Here is a 19513-nt window from a genome sequence, read left to right as displayed (position 1 = left end):
TCCTATAATTAGTACTTTTAAACCATTATTTGTAGAGTTAAAAGGTATTTATACCTAAATTTTCCCATTTTTGTAACCTTTTTTCAGCCAAAAAGTGGGTTTTATCATCCTGGGGTTCTGGGATATTAGATGGTACGAGGTCAACAATAGCAAGCAGCTTCATGTAGCTATATTGCTTTTATTCCTCCACTTTGGGTTTTACGGATATTTGTGAAATATATCTTATCAAATAAAAGAAAATGTCATTTATCCATACGTCCATCTATACGGTGTACAATGCACTGTACATACTACACTGCATATATCCATCCATGCATTGACCACCATGGCATATGACAAGGCCTGTAGATATAAACTATAGTGTCATAGAAATGAGCTTCAAAGGTTTAGAATTAGATTGTGAATTTGATTCCTTGTCAGCTGATGTACATGGTGAAACCAGTAACGTAAATTAAACTTACATGTAAATATCACATACATGTATATATACGTACATCACATTTTTAGCCATATCTTCTTCATTTGGAGGCTTTTTTTTAAACCTGGTTCTGGTGTCTAACTGCCTGGGCCTATGTTTATGGGGTCAGGTAACTACTATTATCATGGTAACGCTGATCAACAGCCAATCAGAATAAAGGATTGCATGCAAGTTACCATTAAGTTAAGTTAACATAATGGTAAATTTTTATGCAACGGGGCCCAGAATAGCTACAGTGTAAATTACCTCTCTCCGCCCCCTGAATTAGCATATTTGACAAAACATGTCCTCAATTTCTGAGACAAAACATATCTTCAATTTCAGAGGCATCTAATTCAAAACCTGAGAGCTCATTTCTATGACACTATAGTTTATACAAGCCTTGTTATCTGTCATGGTGGCCAATGCATTTATGCAGTGCAGTATGTATGTACAGTACATTGTACATATGTATACTGTATAGCCCCAATGGATAATTGACATTTTTTATTTAATAAGATATATTTCACAAATATCCGTAAAACCCAAAGTGGAGGAATAAAAGCAATATAGCTATATGAAGCTGCTTGCTATTGTTGACCTCGTACCATCTAATATCCCAGAACCCCAGGATGATAAAACCTACTTTTTGGCTGAAAAAAGGCTACAAAAATGGGAAAATTTAGGTATAATTACCTTTTAACTCTACAAATAATGGTTAAAAAGTACTAATTATAGGAAAAACAAATTGCCTGCCCCAAAAAACATATGAATAGACACCAAAACCAGAGAAATTGACCACCAAATAAAAAAATTGTGGCCAAAACTGTGATTTTGGGGGGTTTGGGCGGCCATTTTGGATTTTGGCCCGGCACACTTTTTTCTCAGACCTGAGACAAAAAATATTGTCATTTCATGTTGAGATACATTACAAGGAATAAAAAAAAACTGTTGTCATATTGAAATTACAAAAAAAGTATTTTTGACCCATGTATAGCCCACTCCTACTATTAGTTTGTGTTATTTGTGAATTACCCCAGGATAAAATTCCGTAGTTTAGATAAGGGAGGATGAGGGTTGAGTAGAGGTTCAAAAGTATTTTGTGAGGTAAAAATGTTTTAAGTTTGTTGATGACACCAATGTTTCTTGCGATCACTCTGTAAAGAATATCAATGTGTGTTTTCCATGATAATTTATTGTCGATGAATATGCCAAGAAATTTTGTTGATTGGGTAGAGTCAATATTAATGCCATTAATGTTAATGTTACCATGGAGCGTTTGTATTGTGTTACTAAATAATATGTAATTTGTCTTTTTTATGTTTAATGATAGTTTGTTCGCCCGTATCCAAGTATGGACCGATTTCAATTCGGTATTCATAACATTAATCAAAGTTGTTGGGTCACGATGGGAGAAAAATATGTTGGAGTCGTCAGCGAACAGAATGAAAGATAATAGTTTAGAAGATTTATGGAAGTCGTTTATAAATAATATAAATAATAGGGGGCCGAGAAGTGATCCTTGTGGTACACCACAATTTATGTTTTCCAGGTGTGATTCGCACCCATTAACAAAAACGTATTGAGTTCTGTTAGTTAAGTAATTCCTGTACCACTCCAAGGCCTTTCCTCTAATACCGTAATAAGCAAGTTTATATAAAAGAATATCATGATCTATAGTGTCAAAGGCCTTGGAGAAGTCCAGGAATATTCCAACAGTGTGAAGGGATTTATCAATAGCTTTGATGACTTTATCGACGAGTGTAATCATAGCATAAGTTGTTGCGTGTTTTTCACGGAAGCCATATTGGAATTCGTTGAGAATATTGCATTCATAAATGAATTTTTTTATGCCTTTCAATAAACATGCAGATACTGTTTATTTTTGTTCAGCAGTACCTCTCTTTAACATCTTGAAACAGTATAAATCAATTGAGGACCTTCATGAAATTTCTGTCTCCGATTTCTGGTACTTTTGACAGTCTGTAGTGCTCCCAAATGACCATGTATTGGTCAGTTTATGAAGTGAAGTAAAACTTGGGGAAAAATGGGGGTCGGATGTACAAAAGGTTGATTACTTTTATATGGGATTGCCCTTTTGCATTAAAAAAAAAATGCACAAAAAGACAAATTCTCAATTGATTTATACTATTTCAAGATGTTAAAGAGAGGTACTGCTGAACAAAAATAAACAGTATCTGCATGTTTATTGAAAGGCATATTCTGACACAGGACATCAGCCAACAAAAGTCAGACCCAGGAAAACTGTTCCTTTGTTAATGAGCAGATACATTTTGGTAGTCATGGTAGTCACTATATTGTAAAAAACACCTGTATGTTCATTAAGATGCACATACTCAGGTGAAGGTCACTTTCAATCAAAGGAAGGCTTGCGTTTATCGTCCATCTCTTCAGAGAAACTACTGGTTCTTTTTCTTCTCAGGTCACTACACGTTCACAAGTCCTGTCCAGTGGAGGGTACAAGATCTGGCTTTGGGGTTAAAAGACTCCAGCTCTTTGGCAGTGCACTGGGGTCCGTTGCAGAAAGAGTTGCGTTTAAACGCAAGTAAAAAAAATCAATCGCAAGTCCCAAATGCACGCTGTTGATTGGTGGAAAATCAAGTTGCATATGATTTTTAGAGTTGCGATTGATTGCAACTCTTTCTGCAACGGGCCCCTGCTCTGGTAAGAGGGCAAACCAAAAGGTGTCGCATATCCGATCCTCCCCACAGTCACAGGCAGCTTCTCTTTCCCTGCTGTAGCCCCATTTCTACATCAGGACTTTGCACTGTCCTGTTCCAGACTATTAAAGTATAAAACTGTTGCATCAAAACAGGTGGGTAATCTGACTTACCTGCCATTGCCAAAGCTGGAGAGGAAGATGACGTCTTCGCTGTGATGAGACTGCGTATGTTTACCTAATCCAACCGAGGAAAGAACATCCCTCAATTGTTCATTGATCTTTGATGTCCCATGACCTGAAAATGAAAAACGCAGGAAAATAATACAGATTGAAGGAAATACAAACCACAGCCTTGTATGGCACCACCTCAAGTCCTCAACTACATGTACCCAAATCTGGCCAGATTCCTGACCCATAATGCAGTCTTGTTTTTAAATATAAGCCCACTTGAATGAAAACACAGTAAACCACTACTCAGTACATTCACACTGCAATAATCATACATGTATTTAATTCCAAGTACAAGTTTTTCCTCTCAAAATATTTCATTTCACAACACACGTGAGCTTTACAACACATTTCAAAATTGATTTTCTCACAGACTGAATGCCTGATCATATGGATATTTGCAGTATTGGTAGTCCATGATGAGTACTTGGAAGATTTAGTATTAATTAATTGTTCTTACAAGACAATGACCTTGAAAATACAGCTGAAATTCACACAAAAATTCAATAATCCGCCGATATCCCATTATCATATGACTTTATGTATTATTTGGAGCTTAAAATAGAACCAGAAAGGAACATGATTTGCAATCATCAGCTTAAAGTCACTATTAGTATTGAAAGTGGGTGTAAACAACCTATAATAATGGGATATCGGCGGATTATTGAATTTTTGTGTGAATTTCAGCTGTATTTTCAAGGTCATTGTCATGTAAGAACAATTAATTAATATTATATCCCTTGTAAAGATTGTTGTATTGAGAGTGCACACAAGGAGAAAAAGAATAGTTTTACTACGAAAAACGTTTGCCATGAAATAGTTCATTTTCCTTGCTGACGTCACGCATAGTCCATTTTTTCCCTAGGGAAAAAGTGAACTATACGTTTTTTGACCCCGCCCCCTACTCGATTCGCGAGCTGTGCGACGCGATGCCAGCAGAGCGCTGCATGCTCAGCCCAACGGTACTCTCTACTGAATTCCACAGGAAACTTTTGGCGAGCTGCACTAACCAGGTGCGCTCGCTGAACAGACGATCAATACGGCAAGGCTTATTGTTTTCTCAACTTCTCAACGATTGTTCCATCATCGACTTATTAAAAATCATTTTGCTGTAAAAGTCGGGTATCAACGAAGAATATCGTATGAAGAATACATATGAGTGGAAGGGATATAAAACAAATATACAATGACCCATTCTCGGAACTGGCTAAAACTATTTGCACTCAGGAACATCACATAGTACTATTCTACCTCGGGCCGATGACCCTCGGGAGAATAGTACTATATGATGTTCCTTTGATGCAAATAGTTTTAGCCAGATCCTCGAGTGTTATTCAGTCATTGTATATTTTTATACTATATCTCCCAAGTACTCATTATGGACTACCAATACTGCAAATATCCATATGATCAGGCATTCAGTCTGTGAGAAAATCAATTTTGAAATGTGTTGTAAAGCTCACAAGTGTTGTGAATATGCTAATGTTAGGGCATTTATAGCTATTTTTAGATCAATGTCAAGGTCAAAAGATAAAGATATGACTTTATGTATTATTTGGAGCGTAAAATAGAACCAGAAAGGAATACGATTTGCAATTATCAGCTTAAAGTCACCATTAGTATTGAAATGACACACAAGTGAAAGTGGGTGTAAACAACCTATAATAATGGGATATCGGCAGATTATTGAATTTTTGTGTGAATTTCAGCTGTATTTTCAAGGTCATTGTCATGTAAGAACAATTAATTAATACTATATCTTCCAAGTACTCATTATGGACTACCAATACTGCAAATATCCATATGATCAGGCATTCAGTCTGTGAGAAAATCAATTTTGATATGTGTTGTAAGGCTCACATGTGTTTTGAATATGCTAATGTTAGGGCATTTATAGCTATTTTTAGATCAATGTCAAGGTCAAAAGATAAAGATATGACTTTATGTATTATTTGGAGCGTAAAATAGAACCAGAAAGGAATACGATTTGCAATTATCAGCTTAAAGTCACCATTAGTATTGAAATGACACACAAGTGAAAGTGGGTGTAAACAACCTATAATAATGGGATATCGGCAGATTATTGAATTTTTGTGTGAATTTCAGCTGTATTTTCAAGGTCATTGTCATGTAAGAACAATTAATTAATACTATATCTTCCAAGTACTCATTATGGACTACCAATACTGCAAATATCCATATGATCAGGCATTCAGTCTGTGAGAAAATCAATTTTGATATGTGTTGTAAGGCTCACATGTGTTTTGAATATGCTAATGTTAGGGCATTTATAGCTATTTTTAGATCAATGTCAAGGTCAAAAGATAAAGATATGACTTTATGTATTATTTGGAGCGTAAAATAGAACCAGAAAGGAATAAGATTTGCAATTATCAGCTTAAAGTCACCATTAGTATTGAAATGACACACAAGTAAAAGTGGGTGTGAACAACCTATAATAATGGGATATCTGCAGATTATTGAATTTATGTGTGAATTTCAGCTGTATTTTCAAGGTCATTGTCTTGTAAGAACAATTAATTAATACTATTTCTTCCAAGTACTCATTATGGACTACCAATACTGCAAATATCCATATGATCAGGCATTCAGTCTGTGAGAAAATCAATTTTGAAATGTGTTGTAAGGGTCACATGTGTTGTGAATATGCTAATGTTAGGGCATTTGTAGCTATTTTTAGATCAATGTCAAGGTCAAAAGATAAAGATATGACTTTATGTATTATTTGGAGCGTAAAATAGAACCAGAAAGGAATACGATTTGCAATTATCAGCTTAAAGTCACCATTAGTATTGAAATGACACACAAGTAAAAGTGGGTGTAAACAACCTATAATAATGGGATATCGGCAGATTATTGAATTTTTGTGTGAATTTCAGCTGTATTTTCAAGGTCATTGTCATGTAAGAACAATTAATTAATACTATATCTTCCAAGTACTCATTATGGACTACCAATACTGCAAATATCCATATGATCAGGCATTCAGTCTGTGAGAAAATCAATTTTGATATGTGTTGTAAGGCTCACATGTGTTTTGAATATGCTAATGTTAGGGCATTTATAGCTATTTTTAGATCAATGTCAAGGTCAAAAGATAAAGATATGACTTTATGTATTATTTGGAGCGTAAAATAGAACCAGAAAGGAATACGATTTGCAATTATCAGCTTAAAGTCACCATTAGTATTGAAATGACACACAAGTAAAAGTGGGTGTAAACAACCTATAATAATGGGATATCGGCAGATTATTGAATTTATGTGTGAATTTCAGCTGTATTTTCAAGGTCATTGTCTTGTAAGAACAATTAATTAATACTATATCTTCCAAGTACTCATTATGGACTACCAATACTGCAAATATCCATATGATCAGGCATTCAGTCTGTGAGAAAATCAATTTTGAAATGTGTTGTAAGGCTCACATGTGTTGTGAATATGCTAATGTTAGGGCATTTGTAGCTATTTTTAGATCAATGTCAAGGTCAAAAGATAAAGATATGACTTTATGTATTATTTGGAGCGTAAAATAGAACCAGAAAGGAATACGATTTGCAATTATCAGCTTAAAGTCACCATTAGTATTGAAATGACACACAAGTAAAAGTGGGTGTAAACAACCTATAATAATGGGATATCGGCAGATTATTGAATTTTTGTGTGAATTTCAGCTGTATTTTCAAGGTCATTGTCATGTAAGAACAATTAATTAATACTATATCTTCCAAGTACTCATTATGGACTACCAATACTGCAAATATCCATATGATCAGGCATTCAGTCTGTGAGAAAATCAATTTTGATATGTGTTGTAAGGCTCACATGTCTTGTGAATATGCTAATGTTAGGGCATTTATAGCTATTTTAGATCAATATCAAGGTAGTATTGAAATGACACACAAGTGAAAGTGGGTGTAAACACATTTTAACGCCCTATCATTACGGAAAATTGACCCGATTTATGATTTTCAGCTGTGTTTTTCAAGGTCATTGCAAATAAGACAAACTATTTGTGATGCAAATCCTTAGTACTAATTACAGACTACTATTACAGACAATACCAGTGATTGCTCTCTTTTCATTTTTGATTTATCCCAATTTGAAATGTGCTGAAAACTTGTACGTGTCGTTTTACATCGATTTAGGGGTGTTTACGACCATTTTCGAATGCCTAAACCAGCTATTAAACACATTGGTCACAAAATTTTTTAAGTATCCCATGAAAATATAGGTAAATGTCTATCAGTATACAGAAATTGGGGTCGCACCTGGATGGGGCGAGGGGTGATTCGTGACCTTGAACTTGGCAACTTTAAGAAAAAATCAAACTTTGAGGGAGCCCTACAAGAAATTGTCCCGCATGGTAGGGCCAATTTTTTGCAGGTCTGTTGAGCAAGTCATAGTCTTCAAATATGCATAAGGCCAAGTAAAAAAAAGAAAGTAGTTGATCGTCCTCGCGCGCATCTATTTTGGCCGCCGCATGAAATTTTTTACTATTTACTATTTTCAAAAATTGGCTAAAAAAAAAAAAAAAAATTGTGATGTTTCTCGTCCGTGCCCGTTTCCCTTTTTGATTGCAGCATCAATATTCTTGATATTTACTATTTTTATGGCTGCTGAATAGCGAAAAAAAATCACAAGATTGGCGAGCGATTTGCTCTCATGTGCTCTGGGATCTCTCTCGCAACTTAAAAAACAATTGCAAAGTCCGATATCGCCGTAACTGCAAGAAAGAAAAAAAATTCTGATTTGGTTTTTTATTGGAATGTTGAGGATACCATCATAAATTAGCGAGAAAATAAAGTTTGCAAACCAGGAAAAGATCACAGATTTCTTCATTTTTAGTGCATTTTCGGGGACCCCGCTTCCTAAATGTAAACTGAAATCATTTCTTTTGTCCAGTTATGGACCCCGTTAAGACGCACTGGCTAAATATATATAATGTATTTCATTTGTACCTTTTTAAAGGTATACTGCCTAGTTTGAATTTTTTCATTCTACGCTCACCCCCCCCCTTCTATTTCACATTTGTCCACTTTCCCTCTCATTCTTTACCCCGCGATTTTCCGCTAATCTTTGGCTTTTCCTTTGTAGTCTGATTATTTTTGTGTGTCCGATCTCCTTGATTACTAATTTCATAATTACTTTAAGGAACCTGCAGACATTACAAGCTCTGCTTTTTATGCAGGTTCCTTCATATTTCACTTTATTTACTGCTATTATACATGTTATATTTTGTATGTAATCAAATGTATTTCTCAATTTTATTATGTTATTATTTTGCTATCTTGTGAAGTATGAAAATAAATTCAATTCAATTCAATTCAATAAATCTGAACTAATCCGTCGCGTGCTTTGGAAATATGGCGCAGATAAATAAATTTTAATGACGTAATTTGTATTTCAGCAGGTTTTTTTGGTGAGTGATAGCGCCTGTACTTCGATGTGTGTTACAGTGATTGACCATAGACTCTAGAGCTATTACTGTGCTTGTGACTCTGTTGGGTGAATGCATGTGTGCTGGGATGATGTGATTGACTGTGCTGGCGCGAATGAATTGAATTTTCTGGCAAGTTTTCTATTAAACGTCAGCAGGCAATGCATTGAATATTCAAAAAATAATTTCAAGTGGGTTATTCATTATCAAGATTGAAAATCATTAATGGGATTCCAGTAAGTGTCAATTCTGTTCAAATTTGATAAACTTCATTCTTCCTTGAGCTATTCAATTTGATGGACAATTGTAAAAATTAGTTAGTAAATAGATCTAACACTAACAGTTACAAATATTGAAATAATAAAAATTTTGTGAACAATTAACAATTCAATAAACATTTGATATCAATTTTAAAAATGAATAAAAATTGAACAGTATTAATCATTATGTAAACGAATATACAAGCAGCTGGAAACTGCGATGCGAAACCATGCCCAGAGCTAAAAAAAGGATTGGCTCTGGAAAACTGAACATGGCTCAATGGTAATAAAATGACCCCCCAATGCATTTTTTACCCTTACATATATATTAATATAGAATAATGTTTAAATCATTCATTGACATGAACATTTTGTTTTACAACAATACAGTACCGGTATACATCAGTAATACATCAATATATTTTTATCGCATAATACATTTTCCATAGATTTTCAATCAATTGAATATTATGCATATATATATATATATATATATATATTGTAAAGAAATGGATGAAGAGAACAATGGTAGGCGTAGCTTAAATCAAAGTTCCCCAGAGCTATCTACCCTTTGGAAAAATTGGTGATGCCGAAAAAATGTCTCTGCCGGGATATATATATATATTTCTACTAATTTATTATTAATATTGAGCATGCATCAATCACATAATTCGAGCTTGACATGGCCTGACAATCATTTGAATAAAAAATAGCAAATAAAATAGTAAATAGTAAGGACCTCCCTCATCACTGATGTAAAAAAATGGGCCGAGAAAATGCCTCCTTGTTTTAAAAAAAATTAGTAAGATAGCAAATAGTAAGGACCTTCCTCATCACTGCTCTAAAAAATCCCGGACGATCAACTACTATCTTTTTTTACTTGGCCTAATATTGGGTTCTAAGCTCCCAAAAACATTGACTTGGACGCTTAACACCATTTTCGGCGACCTTGTGCGCAATAACGGCTGGTCCAGGGACTCAGTTTTAAGGGGAGTGAGAGTGATCACTCGCTACCGCTCTCCTTAATTTTTGGTAGAGCGATTTATCACTCGCCTCAGCAAATTTTGCTTAACAAGAGTGTCAGTCAATGATCAAACTGTTCAAGTCATCCTTGAAAACTTAATTCGCTGTCAAGGTTTTGTAAATGACACACAATGGTATTGTAAGCGATTAAACACACTTGCAAGAATGACATTAAAAAGTTCAATGAGATAAATATTGCATAGATCAGATCTATATCTGATTGTTTGTCTCCTTTGGTTGTGGGTTGTAACTTAGTGTACGTTTCTCCATCCATTTTGAAATCGGACAAGAGAGCTCCCCTTGTCTGTCAAAGAAGAGCTTTTTATTGCTCCCCTCATAATAATAAAACTGAGTCCCTGCTGGTCAGATCCACGACATATTATATTGTGTGTGTTAAGACTATAAAGTTCTTCCAATTTACAGAAAATTAGAACACTGCGTCATCAAACTTGGCTCCAGCAGTCAATCAAAAATAGCTAATTTTATTTAAACTTTATTGTTTGGCCACGCATTGGTTGCTAAGGGAGGCCATATCTTAGCAACCGTTTGACCTTGGGGTAAAATATTCCAGAATTTTCCGTCAGACATTTGGGGGCACATTTGTTGCGAGTTTAAAGAAAATCGGAGGGGGTCGGGTGACAAGCATTGGTTGATTTGATATGGATTGACCTAGACCAAAAGCTTCGGTCTCTGTTATGTTGGTTGTTCAGCTGAACTCTGTTGGCTTCACTCACCAAATACAGAGACCGAAGTTCTAGCGCGATCTGTACAGGGGACTCAATGGCCATATGTTTATGTATATAAGTTCGGATAAAACAGGGAGGTGAAGTTGCGCGACAGCCGAGGTAAGTCACTGTTTTTGTTCCTTTTAACTTGATTTTCCCCCGTTTTTTGGCAATTAATGCCAAGAGGGAATATTAATTTGCATTTCGGACGCGTTAATTTTAAAAAGTTTCATTCATTAAAGACAAAAAATTGAAGAGCCCCGACGGGGGGATTTTGCATTGTAAGTCCCCTAATGGTGGCTGCACGATAGCAAGCCGTCTGTGTACGAGGAGAAAGTAAACAAATACAAAAAATTCAAAAAACTCCTCGAAACAGACGGCTGCCAGCTGTCTAGGATTGACCCACCTATTAGTATTAGACGGATCATTGAAAAACAAGCATTTCATTTTCACAACAAAGCAGCAGATATTCCGATTTCCATTTCGAATTCAATCCGCCGATATGTCCAATGTTTGGGAGAGTGCCTTATTTGGTGGGGTGTCTAATTTCCCGCTGTGGTCGTGGGGAACCCCTGCGGCGGTCATTGCAGAATTTCTTGCAATAGGCCTAGGCCTAGATTAAACATGTGCGATCTCGGCGGCGATATTTCCAGCGGAAATCACTTCCCCCTTACAAGATTTTTTTTGTGAATTATCGGATGGTCTAAATCTAGGCACTAATACTCATAGTCTAATACCACAGTCTCACAGAACAAAATCTGCATATTTTCCCTTGTAATTTGGAATATCTCCGTCACTATATCACTATCAGAGTCAGACAATGTCAATGAGTTGAATGAAGCACCATTATTATTATATTTCTTATTTCACAAGCTTTCCAATGATATCAAATTTGTTGGGATTCTTCAAGATTTCATAAAGTCACCGAACTCCCTACCTCTCTCTCTCTCTTAACCGATCCCTCCACTTCTTTGGAGATTCCTGTACCGTCGGGGTGGAAGTACCGTACTACTCGGCCGCAGCCCTGGCGGTCGGCCGGCCCGGCGGAGCTTCTTGTACAAAGTAACCTCGCTCCGCTCAGCCGCGGAATCTTCGCTCGCAGGCAAAGGCAATTATTTAAGGTGCAAAGGGGCCCAACTTGGGAGAAGTTATTATACTTACGCATGCTTTCAAGGATATCTGGTTCTACTCGAAAATCATATAGCACTGTTCTAACATCCATGGCTAAGTAAGATTGCAAGAAAGGGTGCAAAACCTCAGACCAAAATGAAAGCCGGATAAGCCGATCTGACTAATGCAAAATACACGTGCAAAATAGACCAGCGTCACCAGCGTAATATTAATATGCGTGTATATACTATTAATGGTATTCTCAATTGAACATATACCCGACGAATTACTCCGATCCACCGACAAACTGCGACTGCTTGTTATTATAACGGAAATTATTGAGGCCCATAAGTTTAACTTCAGTAATAGGCAAAGTCATGGAGGCCATTATACGCAATGTTTTAATAGACCATATTGACAGTAATAAATTGTTACACAATGCCCAGCATGGATTTACCTCTGGAAGGTCATGTATTTCGCAACTTATGAGACAAATGGAGGACTGGACATATCTTATGGATAAAGGGAGACCTGTAGATGTAATATATCTTGATGTTAGCAAGGCCTTTGATACTGTACCTCATCAGCGACTACTTAATAAAGTACAAGCATATGGCATCGAGCAAAGAGTTTTTGAGTGGATCAAAGCCTTTCTAGTAGGACGTGTACAGAGAGTGTCGATTCGTGGGGATTTCTCCCAATGGACCCCTGTGATTAGTGGCGTACGTGCCTCAAGGGAGTATTCTCGGACCTCAACTCTTTGTCTTATATGTAAATGACCTCCCAAATGTGATTAGTAATGACATTCAAATCTATGCTAATGACACTAAGATATATGGTGATGTCTCTGTAAACCAACAAACCTCGCTACAGGATGACTTGGACGCAGCAACCTTATGGGCCCAATCCTGGCAACTCTCCTTCAACCAGGCTAAATGCAAAACCATGCATATTGGAAGAGTTAATACTAGAACAACATACAGTATAAACAACCAGATTTTACAAGTATCTGTTGTAGAAAAGGATCTTGGAGTCATGATTGATGAGGAGCTGAAATTCCACTTACATGTAGCACATATCGTGAATAGAGCCAATCAGATGCTTGGACTAATCAAAAGAACTTTTACTGTCATCTCAAGTACAACATTGCCAACCTTGTTCAAGACATTATAGTACGTCCTATTTTGGAATATGGAAATGTAGTGTGGCATCCAAGGTTCAAGGAGGATGCTGTTAAAATCGAAAAGGTACAGAGAAGAGCTACAAAGCTAATTCCAGAATTGCGACATTTACCATACCAGGATAGACTTGTAAGCCTTGGAATGTACTCACTACACTACAGAAGACAAAGAGGAGACACGATCAAGGTATTTAAGATTTTGAATGGACTTGTTAATGTTGACTCTTCTGTATATTTCATCCCTGCCATTCAAGACACAACAAGAGGACATCATCTAAAACTGTTTAAACAGAGGTCTTATACCACTTTAAGGAGGAACAGTTTTAGTCAGAGGGTTGTAGACCTATGGAATAATCTTCCTCCATCTGTTGTGTCGGCACCCTCTATTGACTCTTTCAAACATAGGCTGGACAAACATTGGTCTTGCCATCATCAAATTCTTCCCTAAAAAAAAAAAAATAAAAAGAATCCGTCCACCCTCCACGCAACATGCATGCATGTAATTTTACAAGACATTTAAAATAGTCAAGTTGGAACAAGTACTATCAGAAGGAACGACCGGAAGTCTCGACAGGCTTGCCTTCTTCTTCCGTACACTGATGATGATGATGATGATGATATACATTATTCACCAATCAAAATGCGAGCGCGCCTCGCGCTGGCTGATATAGGTTTTGACAATCAAACCTGAAAATTAAGGGATATTTTGAGAACTATTTATGGAATACATGAAGAGAATAGGTACCTGATAAATCAGACAACGCGAGCGCGCAGCGCGAGCTGAACATTTTGATACTGAGACAATAAAACGGACATTTTACCGAGCACTTTTTGAAAGTCAATCTATAAATCAGACAAAATGATTAAAGCTCGACGTCGGAGCTGAAATATGTTTTGATATTTTAACTTGATATTTTAAGCCCCATATCAGCCTATTAAGGATCGAAGAATTTCATGCATAGGCCTATCGGCTCATCAAACTTTATTATAATATAGTGACATGAAATGTTTTTTATTCTATTTTCCAAGTCGTCCCCTCACCTTATTTTATTCACTCTTCTCCATCCTCTTATTTTCTCTCTTTTTCCTACTTTTTCTTTTAAATGCCTCCCCCTTTTTTTGCTCCGGCAATAGGGAGTCCCGGGGCCCTTGGGCCCCCTGCATCCATCTATGTATTATGACAAGCAAAACAAGGTTTCACTACAAAATAAAGGTCGCTTTGGTGCTAAGAAATTTGATAAGCCCCCAAAAGGGGTTTCAACACAAGATGATGGTCATTATCCATACATTTCTCTTATGTGACACGTACCAACCAGAATTCCAGGGGGGTGCTGCCTATGGAAAATAAGGCACTCAGCACCCCCACTTCCCAGGTTCATGGGCTGTGGTGGTTCGGGTGGTGGTTGTAGTTGTGGTAAGCCCACCAGCGGATTGCTTTCCTCGAGCTCTGGAACTGGTTGAAGGTATATATACCGTCTGAATCCATTTTCATTTGATATAGTGAGCGACAAAGTGAATGACGGCTATTTATAAGACTCCAGCGGATAAACTCGCGTGACCCTCCCTAAATACCTTTATACCAGCTCTCTTTCTATACGTATTATCTCTCTTACACTCTCTCTTAATTTTCTTCCTTACTCGCGATCCAGTCACATAACCTATACACCGAGTTGATTATAAGTGCAAACACGCTACGATACAAAAAAAATAAACCCACAAACGTTTGTTTACTTCATAATTATCTGCCCAAACAAGAGCCTTCTTGCTTTAAGTTACCAAAATCATTTCTGTCAGATCTACGTGTTTATTGGTTGATTTTTTTAGACCTTTCGCTCGTGAAAGATTCACCGGGGAAGTGTCCGAACATGACCTCCGTACCCAACTAGCTTAATTCCCCGATAATAATCGAGAGAGTTATAACAATATTCCCTTTTGTATCTGTTTAATGCGTTCATTACTCCGAAGTGTCTCAATGTGAACTATAAACTCATCAAATATCATTGAGTGAATTAGGCATTTACATTTAGATTCCGACGTGTAGTGGACAACGTGTGATTCTTATACCTTTTCTTAAAGTTTTTTTTTCTTCTCACACGCGATACCGAATATGATTAAACGTACAAAATTTTCCCCTCTTTTAGTTCACTCGTATCTGATAGCTTTCGCCCTTTTTCTTGTGTTGTTTTCTTTAAAAGAGGGTATCATTTCATACGGTCCACTCTTTACAAAGTGAGAAATTACACGGATATCTATTGTTATCCTTTCAATAATAATTGCGCAAATATCTATATCGGCAATGTTTATTACGTTATAATGCTATAAATAAAACTTTAGTCTACTCCTGATCTCTTCCCTTTCCTCTTTCTGACATTACTTCTTCCTTCGTTCTCTCTGCATCCCATTCCCTATATTATGCTTCCTTTATTATTGTTTGATTTTTTTTGCACACTGAAATTTTACTCTGTATCAATTCTTGTTATTCAACCTTGGGCTGCGAATTGAATTTTATCGTAGTAATACCATTTATCTATCTTTGACCAGTAGGTCGATCCATGCTTATGACTGACTTCTATATTTTTATGCCGTTGTCGTAGAAATAACGCCATAATTTCACATGCACACACACACCCACACCCTTGCACACTCACGCAAACACGCGCGTACTAATACATCGTGAATCGACGCTGCGTCGATCGTGTACCGTAAACTTAATTGGTATCCCTGATTAGTATTGAATATCGATTAATTGGTATGTTAATTGATCATAATCAATTAATTCATTACCTGTTAAGGTGACCGCACACCTTACGATTGGTCTGCGACCCGATTTCAGGATAAAATGTAGTAGTAGACTTTGATGCAGACTTGGAATATCTTACTGTGTAATGTTCTAAATCATAATACGAATACCTATATTAAAATCTGTGACTATGCTATCATCCTTCTTAGCATAAAAGTGAATTTTATATCTATTCGTAATGCCTTCATAGCAGTCGTACGATGGGCTACGATTTGAAACTAATTTGGCCTTTACTCCGAAATAAAGGCTTGCAATCTTTAAAAATGGTTAGATTAGTATTATTTCAATTAATTTAAACCTCAAATAAAATGATTAGTTCCATTCACATTTTTAGAAAATGAGCAAAATGCGATTTGTTCAAAAATCGGATCGCGAACAGTCGTAAGGTGTGCGGTGGCCTTTAGGCTATAACGTAATTCTCCCTGAGGTCAACCCCTCCCTGAGGTCTACCCCTTTACTAAGATTCTTCTAGAATCGGACAATTCAAGAAAGTAGGAGAATGTTCTTTTTAAAGACAATACAATTAAGAAGCTTCCAGAATACTAGAAAATTTATATATACAGTATAAGCTGGCAGTTTCTTCATCATCATATTAGATCAGAACTCAAGAGTTTAACGCCGGTCTCCATGTCAGAGCATGTTCACTTCTTATATGTAAAATAGAACACTAACTTGTGTGGAATTATTTGCACACCATCAATTATAAACTGCAGTTATTTTGAGAAAGGAATTATCAGTTCTCATCAGGACCATCAACCTGTTCTAAATAACACTTTTCAAGTCATGGATTGCTGAAATTAATTGTTTATCATAACCAATTTCGTCTTCACGGACATTTCAACTAAAATGTTATTCATCGTGTTTCAACATCAATTTCATAATCGCCAGCATTGTGGACCAGAGGAATCTCTGCCAGCCTGTATTATTACTATACAGCGCGTCCCAGAAAAAACGAAACCGAGATTTAGCGATTATTTATCATAACTTAATCATAAATAAAATAGACAAATGACCTACCAATGTAAAGCTTAGAATCTCCTCTTTCATCTGATATTAGTTAGATTATCCCTCATTCACGCATGAGTGAGCAAAAACAATTCGAAGAAAGGATGCCAAAAACTCATTTGGCGGGGGGTATCTGAATTTTAAAAAGAAAATCACATGACTAAAAAGTTCAATATCTGCTCTTTTCTTTGATACCTTAATCACAGAAAATGGTCAAGAAGTAAAAAAGTTATGATCCCTCGAAACAATGCTTGTATTTCCATAATTTCATTAAATAAACGTGTTTTCACCGGTTTCCCACAGAAGCTATCGCACAGTAACAAAATACTTAATGCATGGCTGATCGTCAACAAAACGGAGTGTCGAGTGAGTTTTAATGCTAGCCTGTAAAACCTCTTCATTTTATGAAATTATTGAAGTTCAAGCCTTATTTCAAATAACCAGAACTTTGTTATTTCTTAACCATTTTCTGTAATTGAGGTATCAAATTAAAGAACATATATTGAACTTTTTAGAAATGTGGTTTTCTTTTTAAAACCCAGATACGGCCCGCCAAGTGACTTGTTGGTATCCCCTTTTCAAATCGTTTTTGCTCACTCATGCGTGAATGAGAGATAATCTAAGTAATTTCAGATGAAAGAGCAGATTCTAAGCTTCAAAATGGTAGGTCATTTGTCTATTGTATTTGTGATTAAGTTATGATTAATCATCGATAAATCTCGGTTTCGTTTTTTTGTGGGACGCACTGTATTATTAGTAGTAATCAGAACTGACGCTTCAAGATATGTAAGAAATTTTTTATTTTGTTTAGTGTATAATCTATTTCCTGTAAATAAAACAGAAAGCAAATTTAGAATTAATCTAACTTGTAATTTTTGCAGTATTGTAATAAAGAGTCATTTTTGATTAATCCATAATTATGTCCTGTATTAAATAATATCCAAATTGGCTGGCAACGATTCCTTAGATTAAAGTCCACAATGCTGGTGATGACGAAGTTGATGTTGAATCGCGATGGATAAGAGTCACTGTATAACGAGTTGAAATGTCCGTGAAGACGAAGTTGATGATGATAAACAGTCGATTTCAGCAATCAACATGGGTTGAAAAATGTTCTTTAGAAACTTGATGATCTTGATGAGAACTGAGAATTCCTTTCTCAAAATAGTTGCAAACAGTTAATTGATGGTGTACAACTAATTCCACAGGGGGTAATGAAGTATTCTTATTTCTATATTTGTTTTAGGGTAAACAATTTGGAGCTGATATTTTGATAGTTTATTATACCATTAATTATAATTCATGATTTTACTTATAGTTATGTGAAATGATTTATATTCTCATAAGAGGATGTTGGTTAGGACATTTTGAATAGTGCCATGTGAATGATTGCAGAAATTATTATCACGAAGGATTTTTTACCATTGACCGAAAGGATGAAGTTGAAAGATTAATGCTAATTGGTGTTTGGTTTATTTCAAATATGAACTAATAATATAATCTTGTCATGTATGTACAGCATTGTTCTGTAATAAGGAGGTTTACTGTAATTATCAGGTGGCACCTATCTTATGTTAGTATTCCGGGACGATTTTAGGTGGGTCAATATACGACCAAAAATAGCCTTACCCGGGACAAATTGCAACAAATGTTTTTTTTCAACGGTTTTTGGGTACTATTTCACCTGAGAAATAACATACTAAAAATCTACCAAAATCGGCATCCGGGAAAGTGGTTATTTTCAAGATGGCCGCCATTCACTGAAAATTGATATAACTCATTATCCATCTTAGAACCCTATTTCGGTTCATATTCCATGGTCCAGGGGGTAAATGAAAGTAAGAGTGAATATAAGCACTCCAGGTTACCTAAAAATCCAAGATAGCGCCCAAAATGGCTGCCATAGGCTAAAATCCACAATCCATCTATTACTTATTTAGGGCAGTCAGTGGTCAGTATGTTAAAAAATCCAGTATGGCTTCCAAATATTGATTTTAAAATGGCTGCTGATACTTAAAAGAGGCAAAGCTCATTTTATCTCCGCCTGTGAGATATGATTTTGGTGTCTAAACTATGATTCCAAGGGTCAAATTATGTACATTAGGACAAATTACAATGACAGTCAGTGGACTATGTCCAAAATTCCAAGACGACTTCCAAAAATGGAGTAAAAAATGTCTGATGTTACTTTTGAATGATTGATTGATTGATAACGAATTTATTTCATTCCAAAATTTCAACAAGGTTACAAAGTAAAGCAAAATATAATATAACATTATGAAATGAAATAGAAACCTTCTGAAAAGCAAAGATAGTTATTGAAGGTTTCCTTCAATAAATAAGACAAATTAATGCAAAAATACAAAGTTCAATATATACACAACAAAAAAAGTAAGTCTCCCCTAAATCAAATTGCTGTAACTTTTGAACGGAATTATTTTGAGATATGATATTCCGTAGGTGGTTTTCTACACTCATTAAGCAACTCCTGGGGAAAAATAAGGTTGATCGGTTGAGTCATGCATGAGTAATTAAAGATTGAATTAAAAATGACCATTTTTGAAAGTCACAAGAGTCGTTTT

At 35.9% G+C, this 19513-nt stretch overlaps 1 protein-coding gene across 1 annotated transcript in view; it reads right to left on the bottom strand.

The window, feature by feature from the left end:
- The window catches only part of LOC129258674 (spermine synthase-like), a 38736-nt gene extending 26562 nt beyond the window's left edge, over positions 1-12174 (bottom strand). The window contains exons 1-2 of the mRNA XM_064098781.1: positions 11998-12174; positions 3312-3435 (exon numbers count right to left, since the gene is read on the bottom strand). Coding sequence (XP_063954851.1) covers positions 3312-3435; positions 11998-12058 — 185 coding nt within the window. The 5' untranslated portion in view covers positions 12059-12174. The remainder of the gene's footprint in view (positions 1-3311; positions 3436-11997) is intronic.
- Between the last annotated feature and the right edge of the window lie 7339 nt (positions 12175-19513).

The sequence above is a fragment of the Lytechinus pictus genome, chromosome 4, assembly GCF_037042905.1.
Source record: "Lytechinus pictus isolate F3 Inbred chromosome 4, Lp3.0, whole genome shotgun sequence".
Classification (NCBI taxonomy): Eukaryota; Metazoa; Echinodermata; class Echinoidea; order Temnopleuroida; family Toxopneustidae; genus Lytechinus; species Lytechinus pictus.
The sequence above is the reverse complement of the archived record's forward strand: the minus strand, read 5'-3'. Positions and strand labels throughout refer to the sequence as shown.